This window comes from Labeo rohita, chromosome 20, assembly GCF_022985175.1.
Source record: "Labeo rohita strain BAU-BD-2019 chromosome 20, IGBB_LRoh.1.0, whole genome shotgun sequence".
NCBI classification, from domain to species: domain Eukaryota; kingdom Metazoa; phylum Chordata; class Actinopteri; order Cypriniformes; family Cyprinidae; genus Labeo; species Labeo rohita.
Genome location: NC_066888.1, coordinates 15056688 through 15078229, shown reverse-complemented (window position 1 = coordinate 15078229; position 21542 = coordinate 15056688). Strand labels below are relative to the sequence as shown.

Here is a 21542-nt window from a genome sequence, read left to right as displayed (position 1 = left end):
TCAAGTATCTCTTTAAGAATACTGCTATTTTTTCAAAGAGTTTCCAGGCTTTAAATTTCACAAAGTCCAATTTAAGCACTTTAAGCACCTTATACAAACCCTGGTATTATGTGTTTTATTTTCTAAATAACTTTAATAGTAGTATTAGTAGGAGCAGTGCTATCATTACATTAGTCACAGTTTCTTCTAGTTAAACCGCACCTTTATTTTGACGGGTTGCTGTAAAGACCTGTAAGATTCTGTTTGTTTTTGATTTGACGATAGCTTTTCTTAAAAGAAATGGTAAAATGCTCATGAAGTGACTCTCAGAGCAGTTCTAGAAATTATGATTATGTGTTCATTTACTCATATATTGAGGTGACAGAGGCAAAACACTGTAAGCGTCACACGCTTCAGTATGTGTGTGGTAAACGAGACTGTGTGTCTGCGCCATTCATTCACGCAGAACATGCAGAATTCATATTTAAATAGTATTTTTGTAGCTTAATATTCACAGACACTAGTCGGTATCATGTTTTTATTTAAGTGTACTGAGCTACTTTTGATTTATTCATCCAAAATTTGTTAAACTCCGTGACATATAGTGTTATGCAGTAAATTCCATTTTTATAACTGAATTCTGTGATTCAGTCCACGTTTTCTGCATCACAGAAATCACAGGGCCCTAATAAATGCAAAAAAAAAGCAAGAACAAAATAGTGAAATAAAAAGCAAGAGTAAAAAAAATGAAAAAGGAAGTTGGTGTAAGTTCAGGAAAGAGCAAAAAATAAATAACAAATGCAAGAAGAACAGAGTGAAAAGGGAAAGAGCACAAAAGACAAATGAGCAAAAGAAGAAAGAATAAGCACATGAGAGAACAAAAGGGTCAAAGAAAGAACAGAAATAGGTAAGAATGAAAGAGTACAGTAAAGAGCAAGTGCAAGAAATACGGCAAAAGTAAGAGAGCAGAAAGAAAAATGGTCAAAAGAATGAAGGGGGAAAGAGCAAAAGAAAGATGGTCAATAGAGAGAGCCAAAAAAAGAGAAAAGAAGAACAGAAAAGAAAAAGAAAGGAAAACACCCAAGGACAGCCAAAAAAAAAGAGAGAGAGAGAGAGAGAGAGAGAGAGAGAGAGAGAGAGAGAGAGAGAGAGAGAGAGAGAGAGAGAGAGAGAGAGAGAGAGAGAGAGAGCTGTTGAAAAGGGTAAAGCGGCACATGAGCGAAGGAAGGAAGAAAAATAAGCAGGACAAATGAAGCAGAAGGGAGGTTAAAGAAACGTCACTCAAGGGACAAATGCAGATGAAGTGAGATGTAGAGCCCCTGAGGACCCCAACAAAACGTTCACAGCCGCAGAGGAGCGTGTGACACAAAACAGAAAGAGAAAAACTCCATGAGACACAAAACATGATCTTACAGGAGCTACCTCAGTTTGTCCTGAGAATCCCAAAACATCACAACCACTGCTCAATATTACTAGACTAGAAAGACGTGATGCAACGCGAATCACACACCATGAGTTCTGTGCACTGTTGTTTAATAAAACAACTAATTTAAATCATAACCATACAGTTCAATGTAATTAGGCTAATTTTTATTTATAAAACAAAGCCTTTTTAGAATTGGTATACATAGGAAATATTATTAAAATGTCGGTAATATAGTTCAATGTAGCTCAGAAGGTATCCCCTAACTTTTTTTGTCAGATGAACCCCTAAAATATTTACTTGAAGTAACCCCTGAGATTATAAGTCGATATTTTCACAAACACATTTGCAGTTTTGTGGCTCTCTGATGTATTATTTATTTATAAGTTACATTCATTTTGGCAGTTTTCTGTGGCATTTTTATACAGGACAGTATGAAAAGCAGACAGGAAGTGAAGTTGCAGAGAGAGTCAGGACTCAAACTCTGTTTGTCGCCCGTTATATAAAGTGCACTCCCCAAAAAACTATCATATCCAACAACATTTTTTTAATTTAAATAATTAGATTTTTCCTTCACTCCTGCAGTTCCTTCACAAACCCTGCCCTAGAGCAAAGGCACATCCATCCTGAAAGGATACAGATTTAGGGAGAAGGGACTGTTTGGACACACACACAACCACTGGAACTTCTCGACTATGTGCAGCTTATTCTTTTGAGTGTAGGTCAAAGGTCAACCCCCCAAAAAAGCCCAATCAATCAACATGAGGCAGAAGACCTGTCAGTCAATCACACTTAGCCATCAGCATTAAGACTGAGGGAGTGTCTCAAATACTAAACCCGCCACTGAGAATCAAACTCCTCAAATAGAGCCCTTATTTATAGACCATTTAAGCTGCAGATCAAAATCAAAGCAGACACAAATGGTGTGATAAAGCGGATCAGAATCGTGAGACCACACGCGGTGCCGTGTAGATTTGTGTGTGTGGTTCAGTCCAGGTGGGCCATCACAGGTGTGGCAGATTTACTACAAAACAGCAGCACCAAACGAAAACATTACAAACACACAAACACAGCTGTCAGGAGAGCTCAGGTGTCTTACAAACACACCACCCATCACACACACACACAGAGTGGTGTGATGATATATGGATTGGTTAGCGCTTATTGATTGGTGAATAATGACCAGATGTGACTCAGCTGGGAAAAATGCAGATGGCAGCAATGAACGCAAGAAAGCATGTGTGTGTGTGTTGAGCAGATGTTAATATCACCAAATTAAATATTCAAGCTTATATTGGTCTAGTCTCAGCCTCAGATAACAAACCTACGGATTAAGATTGCAAATTTAGGCAACTAATGGGACTACGGGCATTAATCAGACCACCTGAAAACACCATTATGGCCATGTACACACTGCAAGTTTCAGGAGTGACAACCGCATTTAAATGCGGGAGTGAGTCCCCACAAATCACCATTCCATGTTTGTACGGAGCAGTAGTTACACCCACATATGTAACAATAGCAACATTATGGCATCATGCGGGAGTGAATAAGAATTTAGCCGTTTGCTATCTGCCATATTTTTTTGTCCACTGATTTTAACTAAACTACCACTGATAGACTTGCTGTGTTTTGCTCGGGAGGCTGCTTTAGAGAACGCTGTCTTGCAGTGTTGCCATGTCCTCACATTTACAAGCGTGCTATTTGGCATGTTGTTTGGTCTTAACTCATAAAGCTAGGCACTTAATGGAGTTAATAATGTGGTCTGTTTGCGAATATGAGTTTAAGTGTTATAAAACAAAGCATTTGGGTGTTTTACTGTTTTTTTTGTGCTTGTTTGTTGTTTTCTATGAAGATCTGGCAACACTGACACTTTACCGCAGGGCTTGCGCAACTAGCCTCATGTCAAAATGTGCTAAGATTAAGACTTCTTTCATTGTTTTTTTTTTTGCATCTCACATACAGACAAAGACACATTTCTGATGCATGTTTAAATACGTCATTAACATCTAGTTGTACAGTTCAATTCCGTACACATTGCATAGAATTTCTCTAAATGCAGTTGTCACTACCTGTATTTTTCAGGAGTTCATACGGTTGTCGAATGCGGTTGTCACCCTTGTATTTTAGTGAATTATGTGTGTACAGAAAGCAATTAAGGAATAAAAGGTGAACGGACAACCGAATTTAGCTGCAGTGTGTACACGGCCTTTATGATCCTCATAGTAATACTTAAAAATATATAAATCACAAATTAAATCTTTTAAAGGGATAGTTCACCCAAATTACCCCATGATTTACTCACCCTCAAGCCATACCAGGAGTATATGACTTTAAAATAAAAATGTTGAAGAATTTCAAATTATAAGCCAAGAGGAGACTGATTTTCCTTTGCTGTAAACAAAACTTGGTTCTTGTGAGACTAGCATATTATTACCAGAGCTTACTCTACACCTACATCCTATGTCATCCACTGGAACGCCACTCTCTCATGAACACGGGTAAGTTGGTGGAAGAGATCACGTATATAAAGTTGCAAATATGGATATTTTTCTTACAAAAACACATCGCTTCATTTCAAAAGGCTTTATTAACCCCCGGAGCTGGGTGGAGTGCTTTTTATGATGGATGGACACACTTTATTGCACTTCAAAATCTCAACAGCCATTCACTGCCATTATTAAGCTGTCCTGGACGAGTCAGGACATTTATATAACTGATTGTATTCGTCTGAAAGAAAACAGTCATATACACCTAGAACGGCTTGAGAATGATTCATTCCAATTATAACATTTAAAAAATAAATCAAATTCTGTGAGATTAGGAAAAAACATAAGGTAAAAACAAAAGCATTAGCTGGCCACTTTACATCAGATGTTGAAATAGAAAGATTAAGAAAACAAACACAGATTAAGCAGACAAGACACATGTTGGAACTGAAACTTTAATTAGTCGAGTTTCAGATGAAATGAATAATACCTGAGAAAAAGGATACTTAAACACACAGAGACAGACAAACTCCCACACACATACACACACACACCCTTCCCCAAGGGCCCACCGGCGTTCTCCACTAAACAGCAAGACAGTCTCCATGGCTACGCTTTTAACACCTGATTAGGTCTTTTGATCCCTACTCTAAAATTATGTAACCTCAGGGCAGAGAAATGGACAGTCACGCCCAACAGAGTCACAGCATACACAAACACATCCAAAACACAACAAATCCAAAACACCTGCCTGCGCTGGCACAAACACGCACATGTCTGAGGGCACAAATACACCCAAACATACTCAAAACAGAAACACCTAGAAATAGTGGGCCAAACTGTGAAATACAACTCACATTAGCCTCATTTATTGTTAATACACACGCAAATACAAACCATCTGGAGGCCTGTGGGAAACATTACGCTGCTGAGAACGACTTCCTGCTATCGGCTAGGAGAGAAATGAGGGAGGGAATTAAAAAAAGTCAAAAAGATGAAAAGGCAAAGAACAAGAAAATGGAAGCAAGGGAGTAATGGGTAATAAAAGGAGGGGAGAGAGAGGGAAATGAGCTTATATGCTTGCAGAGAGCACAGCGGGATGGAGAAGAGGAGACAAGACTGGGAAAAAGAGGAGAGAGAGGGGGATCTGTGTGCACTGAGATCTGTAAGTACAGGCTTGCCTACAGGGCCTTAATGAAGGGGTTACGCGACACAGGCACGGGTCAGCCAGAGGTTGCCGCAGCAACCATGATATCATCAAAAAAAAAAAAGGCCGGTGTGAGTCAACGCGGGCCGCTCGGCCACAGGGCAGCCAAGGGGCGGGTCAAAGGAATGTCACTTTTATACGTGCCAGGACGCAATAAACAGCATTCCTCGTTCCTTGCGTAAAAACACCAAGTACCGCCAAAGAGACACAAAGAGAGGAATACAAGCAAACAGACTGCTGAGAGGAGGCAGGGAGAGAGGAAAAGCTTCACACATCAAAAGGGTAGCCCACAGAGTTTAGATTTTAGGGCTTTTGGGGTTTGGGGAGGTTTCCGTCATGGAGGTCGATCTCACGAAACTCTGTCACTGATGGACAAACACTCGGGCTTTGAGTTAAATGGTCCCAAGCGGTGCATGTGGGTGTGTGAACGGGTGAAACGTTAAGGATTGCTCATGTAATCTGGGAAGTGGAGCAAGGAGAGAGAAAGTGAACTTTGTTCATAGTGAGTGTGGTCCTGCACTCAAGAGGGATGTTTTGGGCTGTTAACGTTTTCCAGGACCTTGCATCTGATCAACATATAACCAACTGTATTCACATGCTATTTAAAGTCATACACTACCAGTCAAAAGTTTTTGAACAGTAAGATTTTAAATGTTTTAACGAAGTCTCTTCTACTCACCAAGCCTGCATTTATTTGATCCAAGGTACAGCAAAAACATTTTAAAATATTGAATGTATTTTAAAATGTAATTTATTCCTGTGATTTCAGTGCGGAATTTTTTGAATCGTTACTCCAGTCATGTTATCCTTTAGAAATCATTCTAACATTCTGATTTGCAGATTTTTTTATTTTTTATTTTTGCTGATATTCTGATTTTTATCATGCTGAAAACAGCTGAGCAGAATTTTTGATTAACAGAAAGTTCAGAAGAACTGCATTTATCTGAAATAGAAATCTTCTGTAACATGTCTTTATCATCACTTTTGATCAATTTAAAGCATCCTTGCTAAATAAAAGTATTAATTTCTATAATAATAGCACTCAACTATTTTAAATATTGATAATAATAATAAATGTTACTTCAACAGCAAATCAGCACATTAGAATGATTTCTGAAGGATCATGTGACACTGAAGACTGGAGTAATGATGCTGAAAAGTATAAAGTGTAGCTCTGATCATAGGAATAAATTACATTTTAAAATATATTCAGATAGAAAGCAGTTATTTGAAATAGTAAAAATATTTCACAATATTCCTGCTTTTGCTGTATTTTGGATCAAATACATGCAGGCTTGGTAAGCAGAAGAATCATTAAAAACATTAAAAATCTTACTGTTCAAAAACTTTTGACTGGTAGTGTAACTTTATAAACAAAGCTGAAAAAACAAATCAAAGAACTCTTTCATATATTCAATGCTATGAACAGCACAAATGCTGGCAAATCAAGTGTCTATTATACTTACTCTTTTGAAGTGGTCACTGCAGCAATCTAGGAACACAATTTATGCTGCAATAAAACCTTCCATAGGTCCATAGGTGTTAGGCAAGCCAATCAGATCTGAGATTGCTATTTTGAGAAAATCCATGCAATTTTTATGTACAAAGTGAATCAGATGCACCACGAAGAGACTGTAGACTGCACAATTACAATTAAAGTTGCATAAAGCATACTTCACCAAAGAGAATTCTGATGTTTTACTGGAAGTTCAAAGATGTATTGCTTAAAATACATGGTCAAAAAAAAAAAAAAGAAAAAAAAAAAAGGAATGCCAACTTTAAAGTCTGTGTAAAGGCAATTCAGAGAATTGTTTCTAAAAACATTATAGATGTTTGAAATACATTTCTGAAAACACGTTACAAAGACCTAATGTAGTACTGAATTGTGGAGCTAGACTGTTAAACAGTTTTTCACCATTTTTTGTGTTCAGGATTTTTTGTGTGGGCCTGAAATCATGTCTTGATGACACACTGGAGCCACTGAGCTTGGGTCCTTCCCTTAAAGGGGTCATTGAATGCAAAGTTCACTTTTACATGTTGTTTGAACATTAATGTGTGTTGGCAGTATATGTACAAATCTACCCTATAATGATAAAAATCCATGCAGTGGTTTTTAATTAAGCTGCAAAAATAATATCCCCTTTTTCAAATCGAGCCATTCTCAGATGCCTCAGAGGCCACTCACACCATAGCTGATTGACATGAGCATCTTATCTCAGATCAGCTGTAACAGTCCGACCTCCATTGTTTCGATGTCGGAGCAGGGATGTAAGTTAGACAAGAATATCTCAGATTGAGCGATTGAGGTGTTGTGTTGCTGGATGTAATTTCACAGTGACTGTCATTTACTCCCGACATCTGAACCGCTGAAGATGCAGTGGATTATGTTTGTTTGTGAATGGACTGCGCCTCCCGATCTACATATATCCGTCTATGTTCGCGCAAATCATTCGTTATCCAGCTTGACTTACAGCAGAAGTGAGTATAAGGGTTTTTTAATAAATCTTTGCATTCGCCTTTCCTAATAACGCGCTAGTTAGGAAGTTTAGAGGCTAAACGTGGCTAAAGTAAACAGGCTCATCACTCCACAGAGAAATGAGAGGGGCGGGGCGAGCAGAGCTCATTAACATTTAAAGCAACCTCGACCAGAACAGGATGATTTTTGCAGAGCTGATTTTGACAAGGTAAAAAAGATGTTATTTACACTACCATTGAGAAATTTTAACCAAAGCATGTTATAGACTTTTCATTAAGACCCTAAAGAATCATATCAACTTGTGAAAAATGGGCATCTGATGACCCCTTTAACACTAAAAATAACTATAATCAGTGATTCACCCACTCAAATCACAAGTTACTCTCATTACTGATACTACAGTCTACAGTTTGCCAGCTAGCTATGCCTTTGTCATGTAAATGCATATCACCTGTATGTGATCATTTACAAAAAGCTTGGTCTCCTTATTTAAACTGATTTGTATTTGACAGTTGAAAGAGACAGCAGCTTTCCTGCCAGTGGCCGAGGTTTCAGTGCCGCCATCACGCCAATATTTTGATAACTTGATTTATTTACTTGGCATTTTTTTTAGTACTTTTTATTATTTGGCCTGATCACAATTTTGAGGGAAACAGCTAATAATTGTGCTTTTTTTAATAGGCATGCCATCTATAGAAGAGACCCTAAGCCTCGCCTCACAAGGCCATTAAACCACCCGCTCATCAATTAAACGGAAGACCTTCTCCGTTCTGCCTCTCATAATGACATATTAGATTCAAAATGTGCGCTCTGGGCTAACAACACAGCTGGTAACGCTTTCTCAATGCCAAATATGGAAATTCATAACATCATTCCCACATTCAAAGATGTTTTAGAATCTGATTAAATATTAATACATTTCTGCATGTGTGTGTGCGAGGAAGATCAAAGAGTAGCTCTGAATTATATTACCACTCTCTGCCTCCTGCTCTGATGCTGACCCCAGTCACATGACCCCTCACATCTGACCTACGACCCGTGAGCTGTTTCTCTTTGTTTCATCTCTGACAACCCAGCTGACCTACTGGCCACAGAAAGCAGAGTCACGTCGGCTCAGAACGGGAGGAGAAAGTGATGAGGTTAAACCATCATTATGTTGGTGCTCGGTTCCCTAAGTCTCACAGAGAAGATCAAGACACCAGTGTTTCCTACTAAGATGTGTTTTTGCTGAATGTAAACTACCATTTAAAAGTTAGTATGTTTATTTTTGAAAGAAATTAATTCTCTGATGCAGCACGGTCACATTAAATTAATCAAAAGTGACAGTAAAGACATGTATTATGTTACAAAAAAATACCTTTAATATAAATTTTAGGGCTGTCACATGATTAATCGTGATTAATCGCATACAAAATAAAAGTTTGAGTTTGCCTAATATATGTGTGTGTACTGCGTGTAATTATTATGTATATATAGATACACACAAATTAATGTATATATTTAAGAGAAATGTTATGTACTAAATATTTTTTTATTTATATATAATATAAATTACATACAAATTATAATAAATATTTTAAAAATATATACATAAATGTGTTTGTATTTATATATACATAATTACACACACATATATTAGGCAAACTTTTATTTTGTAAGCGATTAATCGCGATTAATCGTTTGACAGCCCTAATTCTGTTCTTTTTAACTATTTATCAAATAACCCTGAAAAAACTACTGTTTTCAGTAGCACCAAATCAGCATATTAGATCTATTTCTAAAGAATCATGTGACACTAAAGCACCATTCTGACTGATTCAGTAAGTTCATTCAGTGAATGATTCATTTGATTGATGAATTTGTGAGTCTTTGTGAGCAAATCATTAAAACACTCGGTTTTCAGTCATTTGTCTTCACTAGTTGTGCTGTGTTTCTGATGAATCATTCATTTTAATTAATCAAATTCACAATTTAGAAGAAATACAATTTCTTTTTCTTTACATTCAGCAACAGCAGTGTGATTCAGAAACACTGTGAGACACAGATCCCATTCATTCAATCTAATAACCAGTTCAATGAACATTCTGCCTCCTACACAAACCGAACACAAGCCTCGTCTCAAAGTCTGTTCACAAAAAGGTGAACCCCGGGCGGCATCCAGGCAAGTCATTCACAAACACACAAATACATCTGCATCACACGCACAATAAAACTGCTTGTGATTAGTCAGCAGGCGACCCGCTTGCTTGTTTCAGCGATGTGGCTTTTGGAGCTCTGTGGTAAGAAGATTCACCATAAACAGCTGACATTCAGCCCGTCTCCGTACGTGTCCACTGATGCGGAGTGAGAAGAGATGAGCAGGTCCTTTCAATTTATTATATCTATGGGAGCTAGGAGACAGACACGCACAGGGGATTGTGGGATTGACAACACATCGGAGCTAGCAGTAAGAGCGTCAAGAAGTTGAGAAATGTTCGACTTTATGCAAATGTGAAGCAAGGAAAGCAGACAGCTTATCGGTGCGAGGTGAAGCCACTGACATCTATAATAATCTGCTGACAGTAAAAGAGTTTCAATATTTGAAACATTGTTACATATTCAGATTTCAAGAACTGTATACACCACCATTTAAAGTTTTGGGGTCAAGGGTTTCTGAATACTTCAGCAAGGATGCATTAAATTGATCAACAGGGACAGTAAAAACACTTATGATGTTATAAAAGATTTCTATTTCAAATCTCTTGGCTTTCTAGTCACCAAATCCTGAAAAAATATGTATTTATCACCGTTTCCACAAATTGAGCAGCACAGTTGTTTTCAATTTTGATAATAAAAGAAATGTTTCTAAAGGATCATGGGACACTTAAGACTGAAGTACTTTGACATCACAGGAATAAAATACACAAGTATTTTGTAAAATTTGTAAAATACTTTATTGTAAAATTTTGTAAAATACTTTATTCTTTTGTAAAATACTTCAATACTCTTTTACAGTAGTGGGATCAAATCCCTTGTGAACATACACTTCCAGTCAAAAGTTTCTGAACATTAAGATTTTTAAAGAATTCTCTTCTGCTCACCAAGCCTGCATTTATTTGATCCAAAATATAGCAAAAGCAGTAATATTGTGAAATGTTTTACTATTTAAAATAACTGCTTTCTATTTAAATATATTTAAAAATCTAATTTATTCCTTTGATCAAAGCAAAATTTTCAGCATGATTACGTCAGTCTTCGGTGTCACATGATCCTTCAGAAATCATTCTAAAATGCTGATTTGCTGTTCAAGAAACACTTTATAATTATTATTATTAATAATTATTGTTATTATTATCATCAATATTTAAAACAGTTGAGTAAATTTTTTTAGGATTCTTTGATGAATAGAAAGATCCAAAGATTATTTATCTGAAATAAAAATATTTGTAACATTATACCATTCAAAAGCTTGGAGTCAGTTTATATATATTTTTTTCTATAAATAAATTATAGAAATGAATACTCTGATTTAGCAAGGATGCTTTAATTTGATCAAAAGTGATGATAAAGACATTTATAATGTTATAAAAGATTTCTATTTCAGATAAATGTTTTTTTCTAAACTTTCTATTTATCAAAGAAACCTGAAAAAATTCTACTCGGCTGTTTTCAACATCATAATACAATGATAAAATAATAATAATAATAATAATAATAATAACATGTTTTTGAGCAGCAAATTAGAATATTAGAATGATTTCTGAAGGATCATGTGACTAGAGCAATGACACTAAAAACTCAGCTTTGAAATCACATGAATAAATTACATTTTAAAATATATTCAAATAGAAAAGTTATTTTAAATAAACATATTTCAAACTTTTACTGTTTTTGCTGTACTTTGGATAAAATAAATGCAGGTGAGTAGAAGAGACTTCTTTAAAGCACATTAAAAATCTTACTGTTCAAAAACGTTTGACTGGTAGTATAAGAGACTTAAAGTCTTACCTATTTTAGTGTTCTTCCTTAACTTTCTCACCTATTTAGCCTCTTTATTTCAATCTAAAAGACAGCTGTAGGGGTTTGCACGCCCCACGTAGACACAGAGTGTATGGTGTTTGCCCCTTCACTGCCCCGAGTCTGTCAGATCAGAGGTGGCCGCTAACAATAAGCTGTTATGCATGTGTCTGCTCGACCGCACCTCCTGCTATTCTTCGGCACAGATAGAAATCAGAGGGAGAAAGACAGAGTCAGAAAGAGAGAGAGGTGAGAGGGAGCGGCACCCTTTGCCCACTGGGACTCATGGGTATCAGTGTGTTCTTTGATCTTTGGCTTTTCAGCAGCTCATGGAGTCCACCTGCATGTCCCTGCGCCACCTCTCCCCCCTAAGAAACACTTGAACCCCCCTGGATGAGGTCCAGGGATGGCATGGTTTCAGCTTCAGGTGGCACGCCCTTAGATCATCCCATGCATCTCACACAAAAGCATTCAGTGGGACACTTTGGAGTATTTGGTCACTTTGTGTTTTTACTGATTAAATAGCTATCAAATGACTTTCTGACTGGTTTCTGATTTACAAGCTCCTGCAATTGAATTTGATTCTGGTCCACGTTAGCAATTTTCACAAAACATATATTACAAAAGAAAGTCTTTTTAACTTCAATCCAATGTTTTTTTGTTTAGTTTTCCATTAAAACATACAATTTATAATAGCCATTAAGAAATTTAACTTCATTGGACACATTCTATGTTTTTAATTCACCAAAAAATATTGTCATTTGTTAATGAATTAAATAGTGGACAGGTTGTATTTGACTGTCACGACAAAGAAACCAACTCAAAAGAGTATTTTTTTCATGAATCAGAATAAACTAGTCAGGTTGCATGTTTCTGATTCACTAAAAAGAACCAGCTTAATAAGAGTCATTTGTTTAAGAATCAAACTACACTGGTCAGATTGTATGTTTCTTATAGACTAAAAGACATGGCCCATTAGACTCACTGAACCAGACTATTCTGGCCGCTCTGTACATTTCTGATTCACTACAAAGAACAGGCTTGTAAGAGTCATTGTTTGTGAACTAGTCTATATTGGCCGCTCTTTACACTTCTGATTCACTAAAAAGAACCGGCTCGTAAGAGTCATTGTTTGTGAACCAGTCTACAGTAGTCAACGTTTGAAGTGGATTAAAACCTTTCATCAAAGTTGTCCTAAATCCAAAACAATACCCTCTTCTTGTCTTAGGACAACTTTAATTAACTTTTTTGATCCACTTCAAATGTTGACTACTGTATATTGGCCGCTCTTTACATTTCTGATTCACTAAAAAGAACCGGCTCGTAAGAGTCATTTGTTTGTTAACCAGTCTATACTGGCCGCTCTTTACACTTCTGATTCACTAAAAAGAATCGACTCATAAGAGTCATTTGTTTGTGAACCAGACTTTACTGGCTGCTTTTTACATTTCTGATTCACTAAAAGGAACGGCCTCATAAGAGTCATTTGTTTGTTAAACGGACTATCCTAGCTGTTAAATACATTTCTAACTCACTAAAAAGAAGCAGCTCGTAAGAGTAATTTGTTTGTGAACCAGACTATACTGGCCGCTCTCTAGATTTCTGATTCACTAAAAAGAACCAGCACGTAAGAGTCATTTGTTCGTGAATCAAAAAAGTTGTATGTTTCTAATTCATGACAAAGAAACCAGCTCAAGAGAGTCATTTCTTTCTTGAATCAGAATAAACTAGTCAGGTTGCATGTTTCTGATTTACTAAAAAGAACCAGCTCAGCAAGAGTCATTTATTTAAGAATCACACTACACTGGTCAGATTGACTATACTGGTCACTCTGTACATTTCTGATTACTTAAAAAGAACCGGCTCGTAAGAGTCATTTGTTTGTAAACCAGACTATATTGGTCGCTCTGTACATTTCTGATACACTAAAAAGAACAGGCTCATTAAATTTGTTTGTTCGACAATCAGACTATAATTATCACACTTTAAGTTTCTAATTCACTAAAAAGAGAATGGTTCATAACAGTCCTTCAGGAGTGGTCTACACTGGCAGTGCTGCATCACATTCAGTAAACGCTGCGAAGTCACATTTACGACTCAGGTAAAATATGATTTCATTTGCCATCTACTTCCTGCACTAGTACACAGATACTGAAGCAGCCACATAATACAGCATCTGACAACTCAGATCTCAGGATAAGAATTCTTCTCCTTAGCACTAGTTTGCTCCCATGTGTGAGTGCGTGTTTTGTGCTCTAAAAGCAGAGCATATCATGTGTCAGACTTAACAAAACCCCTCTGAAGACCTAAATAACAGACCTGCCACTCACACAACGCTCTGTTATCATGTAGTCTCAGATGCATTCCTGGTCCTTACACCAACTCTGAATCACAAGCTCTGTTTGAAGCTACAACCGCTGCAAAAAGCCCTTTCCACCGGCAGCAAGGCTGTTTACACCACCTCAGATACACCCTTAAATAGGCTGGCGTGTGAAAACACAGCGGGCACAAAGAGAGAGAAGATAAGACGCAATCACTGCCAAGTTAGTTCATGCGAGAGTTGACTTTTTTGAGTTTTAGAGCTCACAGTGATGATCAACCTTACATTACCTCACTTTACTGGATTCAGCCAGCTCTGGCAAACAGCCTAATGCTAATGACAGTGTTCTTTAAGCGTGATATGTACACTGACAGGCTAATCAGAAAAGACTGTGTGGGGAGAGTTCATCAGATTTGATTATTTTCAGAGATGTATTCTTGCTCTAAGGGCACTTTGGAATAGGGAGCTGTTGTTATTGTAGCAACGCCAACTAAAGGACGAACAAGTGTAATCATTTAGATGATTTCCAAACAAAGGCAAATCTAAAAATGGTGGGTTTCTGATCCAGAGTGTACAGAAATGGAACTAGACTGGGGAAAAAAATCATGTTTTGTAACATTAGAAATGTCTTTATCACTTTAGATTGTTATGCATCACTTAAAAACATAACAAATAAAATTCACATGAAAAACAGCACTACAACAGATTGTGTAGGAGACAACAGTCAAACTTAGTGAGTCATCTTAGGGTAAAAAACCCTAATGAGCTTCTTTTGAAGACAGGAAAATAAGATTATCTTTTAAACTTAATTTAACAGAGAGATGACTAGTTTATTAGGCCAATTCAGCTGTCATTTCACAGCACTGATGTTTATGAACAACAAAAGAAGGATATTAGAAGATTATAGACCGGAGATGTCTGACTTAGAATGTCACCTCCCATCATGCTTTGGGTGGAGGCCTCTTTCTGTCCCACAAGTCTGTGTGGGAGAGATGACAGAGGGCTTGATTGTAGGGACACCTGTGTTTTGTTACTGTGCAAAACCGAAAGGTGAAACACAACAAAACACACAATCACAAAACTGCTGCTATGACAACTATCTTGATCCGCCGGGACACTTTGTTTGAAAGTTATACTGGCAGAAACGTGCACGCTCTCACTCAGACACAAACAGCCACAAACACAATGGTGTCCGCTTGCAGCGTTTTTTGCTTTTTTTTTCTCCCCTCTCATACAGAAAAAGAAATAAAGACATCCAAGTACACAAACACACCAAACAACAACAAAAAAAAAAACCTGGATAAGAGGCAGTTAATGCAGCTTTTTCTCAGCAGGGAAGGAGGCTTACCTCAGCTGCTTGAGTTGCTTTAGAAGAAGCACAATGGCCTGAGCTAATAAGATTCTCTCTAGTGCCGTCTGCTAGGGCTGCACGATTAATTGAAATTACCTGAAATTGCAATATGGCTTAATGCGATTATACAATCGCAAAGTTTCCTTTGCTCTGTGTTTCCAGTCGTTCTGCTCATTTCATAGTGATGCACAGCACTGTGTTCAATTACACAAGAGCAACATCCACCATCTTACCAAAATGCATCTAACCAAAAACACCAAAACAAAAGTTTTATAAACTGACAGTTTTAGGGCTCTGTGATTTTCACAGCGCAGAAAACCTGGACAGAAATGCGAAATCTAGTCATAAAAATGGAATTTACTGTATAACGCAGGATGCCACAGATTTGGCCAAATTTTGAATAAACAAATCAAAAGTAGGTCTTAAGCACACTTAAATCAAAACACGATATGAACTAGTTGTGAATATTAAGCTGCAGAAAGACTATTTAAATATGAATCCTGCATTTTCTGCACGTCTCTGAATAAATGGCTCAGCCGCCTCAGTACAGGAATACATGAACATCCATCTCTAGAACTGCTCTGAAAGTCACTTCATGAGCATTTTACCATTTCTTTTGAAAAAAAAAAAAAATTATATCATCATATCACATAGAAAAATAAAAGTTTGGTTTAACTTGAAGAAACTGTGACAGAAATAAATTACTTAATGTAAGGATAACACTACTACTAATAATAAAAATATTAAAACATTATTTTAATTAAATATTTAGCAGATTTTTTTTACCAGGATTTATTTATCAGAAAATGTAAAAACACAGCACAGTATTTCTGAAAAATTAAATAAATAATGTACTATTTTATAAAATCAGTTAATTAGAGATGCTTTTGATTTAATTTAATTTAATTAAACCATTAAAATGGGAACCAGAAAATTAATGGACAACACAGAATTAGTGAAAAAAAAAAAATGAATTTGAGAAAAAAATTAAATGCATTTCATACGGCCTTAAAATTATAATTGTAGTTAAATAATTTCAAATTTCAATAAATTGCTGTTAAATAGTGCAAGCTGCATGATTTTAATTAATTAGACATGGTTTTTGATTAATAAATTGTGATTTAACCATTAAAAAAAAAAAAAAAAAAAAAAAAAAAAAAAAGAGTCTAGAAAGATTAAAAAGGAAAAAAAAAACAAACAGAATTTTGGGGAGTGGGGGGCAGGAACATTTTCACCAACGTTAAGTATGTTTACATGTGAGGTCAGATATTAAAAAGCAACTACAACAACAACAACAACAACAACAATATATAAAAAATGTGAATTATTGCTTAGCCTGATTGAAATCGCACTTTTAAAGCACATAGAAATTAAATGTGTTCCAACATCAGAGAAAGTTATTTTTCTAGACTCCAAGAAACATTCCTCCCTGTATTTATTTTCCTGAATGTGAATTAGACTCCTAAACAACCTTTTTATTTAGAGTTCATTAACCAAAATAATGATACAGATGACAGTGTGAACAGGAAAAAAACATCTCAAATTCCCTAAACACCTAATTAATTCAGAAATGATTCTTCTTTTCATATCATGCCATGAGTTTGGAGCAAGTCTCCAAGGCCAGACCATGACCAGACTTGATGGGGTCAGACAAACAATTCTCCACCGATACAGCCATCAGACTAACAGAAATCCATCACTGAGTTTTTCTGCATGTAAAAACAGATGTTAACTATATGTGCTGATGTATGGGACTCACCCTAACTGGAGTGCTCTTGGCCGGGACCCTCTGTGACTGTGCCCCTGTGGGGCCCGGATCCCTCTGGCCTCCTCCAGCACCCTGCGCTCGGACTCCCGCTGCTGCCGATCCATTAGTACACGTGCCATGCATGCTTCCCGTCCTCCTTGGCCTCTGCTTGATACCGTCCAGTAGTCGCACTAGGAGGATGTTGCTAGGCAACTCATCCACGCCACTTTCCACTAGTGTGCGGCACTCCGGGCAGCGCAGTTCTCCACGCGACCCCACAATTCCAAGCAGGCAGCGCCGGCAAAACGTGTGCTGGCATGGCAAAACCTTCGCCGTAGCGTCTAGCCGCTCCAAGCACACCGGACACTCCAACAGGTCTAGGAGCGCAGACTCGTCCATTTTCACACTCGCACAATCTTTCTCAGTGTAGTCGTTCATTCAGTCAGTTTCGCCTCTCCGAAGAGAGAAGCACATGGTGTGGGTGAGTGGATATAAGGTTGTTTGGAGGGAAAGTCCAATCCTGATGTCACGTCACTCCCATGCCGCAGTCATGATCATGTCTCTTGCATTCACTGTGGAGAATCAAAGAAAAAGATATCATATGACACTTCTGTCTTACAGAGCATTACACGTGTGACATATTCTGTGGTTTCTTTTAATAGCGGATGAGCACACAATGAGGATGTTCAAGGAAAGTAGTTTCCCAAGAAAATCTAAAATGCTCAAAAACAACTAAACTGGTTTTCAAATGCACAGTAAACTTGGCACAAATAGCAAAAACACTGCACTGGAGCAGACAATAAGCTCCAAACATTTCACTAGGGATCACAAGGTATTTAATGATTCTGGTTCCGCTCAACAATTTTGTTCCTAAATTCTTACTGCATTTACTTTTTACAAGACAATTACTACCAATAGTGTTTTCATGACGCATCATCCATCAACCACGCTGGCAGCACTGAACGTAAACAATGCCACTGAACCAAATGGAACTCACAAATTTTGCTGATAATTGCTGCTAAAAATGGTCAATTATTGTCATGTTTTAGGCTGAACTAATCGGTCGGACCAGGAAAAACATTTGTAGTATTATAGACTGCCTAAACTTATAACAAATCAAGGAGAGGAGTGCAAAAAACTGTCTGAGCAACAAAAGACGTTTGTAGTCAAAATGAATCAGGATTTCCAGGGCAAGAATCCTGACAACATTCGTGTTTGTTCTTATCATTTCCGGTCGTGGAGGTGAAATATTAGGCTAATATTTTAATTAATACTGCTCGCATGTATCTTTACCACCTATTAACTTTAGTTTTGCACACTTCTCCTTGATTTGTTATAACTTTTGGCAGTCTACAGTGCTCCAAATGTTTTTCTTGGTCTGACCAATTAGTACAGCCCAAAACATGACAATAACTGATCATTTTCAGTAGCAATAATTGGCAAAATATGCTAGTTTCATTCGGTTCAGTGTCAAAGTTTATGTTCAGTGCTGCCAATAAGGCCGACTGATGACCCGTTGTAAAAACACTCTGTATAATATTACATTTAAACATCAAATCAAAGTTTGTGAAGCTACATGGTTACTTACAACCTAATGTGAACACGAGTTACAGACAAACGTGTAGATAAAAGCACCTGTCGTTCACTGTTTGCTGTAAAACATCACGCACAACACTTTGTACGCGTTTTTTCATTGTATTGTGGTCAGTTTTCAAAACACGATTGGTTATCGCTTAGTTTCAGGAGTTATTTGAACAGACTCACATATAGCAGTGTAAGGTTGATACATTTGTACCACTGCTTACAATGTTGCTAACGTTGGCTTAGTAGTTGTTGGTTTTATTCAAGACTTTAATGACAGCCGGGGCGAGGGTAACTGTTTGAACTTGCAAACTTTGCTGATAATTGCTGCTAAAAATGGTCAATCATTGTCATGTTTTGGGCTGAACTAATCGGTCGGACTGGGAAAAACATTTGGAGTATTATAGACTGCCTAAAGTTATAACAAATCAAGGAGAGGAGCGAAAAAAAATGTCTAAGCAACAAAAGCCGTTTGTGGTTGTGGACAACATTCATGTTTGTTCTTATCATTCCTGGTCGCAGAGGTGAAATATTAGGCTAATATCTTAATTAGTACTGCTAGCAGGTATCTTTACCACGTATTAACTTTAGTTAAAAACCTATTAACTCTAGTTTGTCAAAACATTGTGCCCTTTCCTATTTTCTTTTTAGTCTTACTCTATATGATTTAGCAGCTCCCACGTTTTTCTGTGGTTTAGACAGCATAAATTAGCAGCACAGTGTATTCAGTAGTACATAATCCATGATGTTGTTTACATCCGAGTATCTCCAGTATGGCCGGGCATCCGGGTAACTGACCAAATCGTGACGTACAAGTGCAAACCCTCTATAGCTATGTATTAAATAACAATAGCATATTCATTTATTTTTATAAAATACCACTGACACTTCACTACAATGAACAGGTTCATAAAGGACGCTTCGACTGGACCTCCCTTGCGCGTTGCGTTTTTGATTCACTCAAAAGAACCGATTCATAAGAGTCATTCAACCAGCTATCAGACAACACTGCTCGTGCTGAGTGCTTGATGCTCTCCAGTTCGCGTAGTTATACACTACTGTGTGCCATTGTGTAATATAAATAAGTTGTTCACTAAAAATTGCAAAAATAAAAACTTTACTTTAAATACCCGGATGATGCACTTAATTACCCCCCACAAAAAGTGTGAAATCTTAGACAATTCATGAACTCAACTGTAGCAGCTTATGGAAGAGTGGAAGAGACGGAATAGTACATCGTGCGTAGTATACAGCATGTCATTTAGTACACAACTTTATTTTTGTATGGTATTCCGCCCGCCTTTACAGAAAAATGCACGTTTGAGAGGGAACGGAATGGTATTGAAACCACTGGAGTCCTGTATTTCTTAAACGACCTGTTTTTTAGTCCCAGCTATACATAACACAGTCCCCAAACGGACTTGGCAACAGGAATAACTCTGAAATAACTAAAGAGAGTTTACCGTCACGTTTGGTCAGTTGGCGAGAGGAGACGTCGTGTCTAAACTGCAAATATGCGTCCAAACGAGGATGTAGTGCTCGCCTCGCACCCGTCCTGTCCCTCCTCGAACCTCATCCACTAATCTACCGGTTAGCCCGATTCACACACTCAAAATACAAGGATATATAAAGGCAAAAAACCGCATAGAGACTAACTGCAAATTCAGACATGTTTAGCTTATTGATCTGAACTAAATTATTGTGTATAGAAACGTTACAAAATGTTATAAATCGAAAAAAATGCAGTCAACATAAATATAATTAAAGGCTAATTTCCTCCAAAATACTAAATATGATCGTAAGCAAATTGACAGCCTCAGTTACTACTAATATTGTAAAGGAGGGAAATGCAGTGTGAACGGTGACTGAGGCTGTCAGTCCCTAACATCTCCTTTTGTGAAAGTCATAGGTTTATAACAAAATAAGGCTTAGTAAATGATGAAGAATTTACAGTTTTGCGTAAACTATCCCTTTAAACCTTCAACACAAACAGTCAACCTCGCCCTGTCTGTCGTTAAAGTCTTGAATAAAACCAACAACCTTGTATTTAACAACTACAAAGCCAACATTAGCCACATTGTTTCCGAGTAGCGGTACAAATGTATCAACCTTACACTGTTATAAGCGAGTCTGTTTAATTAACTCCTGAAACTAAGCCATAACCAATCGTGTTTTGAAAACTAAACACGACACAATGAAAAAAACGCGTACAAAGTGTCGTACGTGATGTGTCACAGCAAACAGTAAACGACAGACGCTTTTATCTACACGTTTGTCTGTAACTCGTGTTCGCGTTGGTTGTAACCATGTAGCTTCACAAACTTTGATTCGATGTTTAAATGTAATGTATTATCTTATAACAGTGATATTTGCGAGAGCACAACACGCTACCTTAAATAAGGGCCCCTTCTCACTCCTCCTCTTCTTCCAGAACAGTTTCTTTCCCGAGTTCCTCAAACTAGGGAATTCGCCCTGGAAAAGGGATCCTGAAATCTTGATCGCCCAGTTGGACACAAGTTTATCTATTCAGATCCGTGTATCTAAGCAACGAACAGGTCATTGCTCTTGAGTCGTTGAGTCAAAACAGCCCAAAAAAAAAAAAAATCTGAGTCCGAAAGATTCAAGTAGATTAAATTTAGAAGAAATCGAAGAAAAACAGGAGAACCGAGTTACTGCGTCCGAGCGCCATGACGAACCCTGTGGATACTGTGGGACACTGCAGCGGACGTGTAGTCGGGAGGGAGGATTTTCAAAACGCACAGCTGGGAAAATGCATCAACCGTTTTGAGTTTAGGCTTCGTCCTTACGAAATGTTAGATAAACAGCAACTGAAAAGCTGCAGTTTTGATCGTCATAAATGAGTAAAATGATTTATAAAGCTGATTTTGCGTATACGTGGTGGGTAACGTTGTCCATTGACAAATAGTTTGTTTATAATCTCCGCCTGCGTCATATAGTGTCACAAATCACGGG

The 21542-nt window shown here is 37.3% G+C and overlaps 1 protein-coding gene across 1 annotated transcript in view; it reads right to left on the bottom strand.

Moving 5' to 3' along the window:
* sh3rf1 (SH3 domain containing ring finger 1) overlaps positions 1-21313 on the bottom strand; it is a 69712-nt gene extending 48399 nt beyond the window's left edge. The window contains exons 1-2 of the mRNA XM_051138214.1: positions 20961-21313; positions 17001-17560 (exon numbers count right to left, since the gene is read on the bottom strand). Coding sequence (XP_050994171.1) covers positions 17001-17426 — 426 coding nt within the window. The 5' untranslated portion in view covers positions 17427-17560; positions 20961-21313. The remainder of the gene's footprint in view (positions 1-17000; positions 17561-20960) is intronic.
* Between the last annotated feature and the right edge of the window lie 229 nt (positions 21314-21542).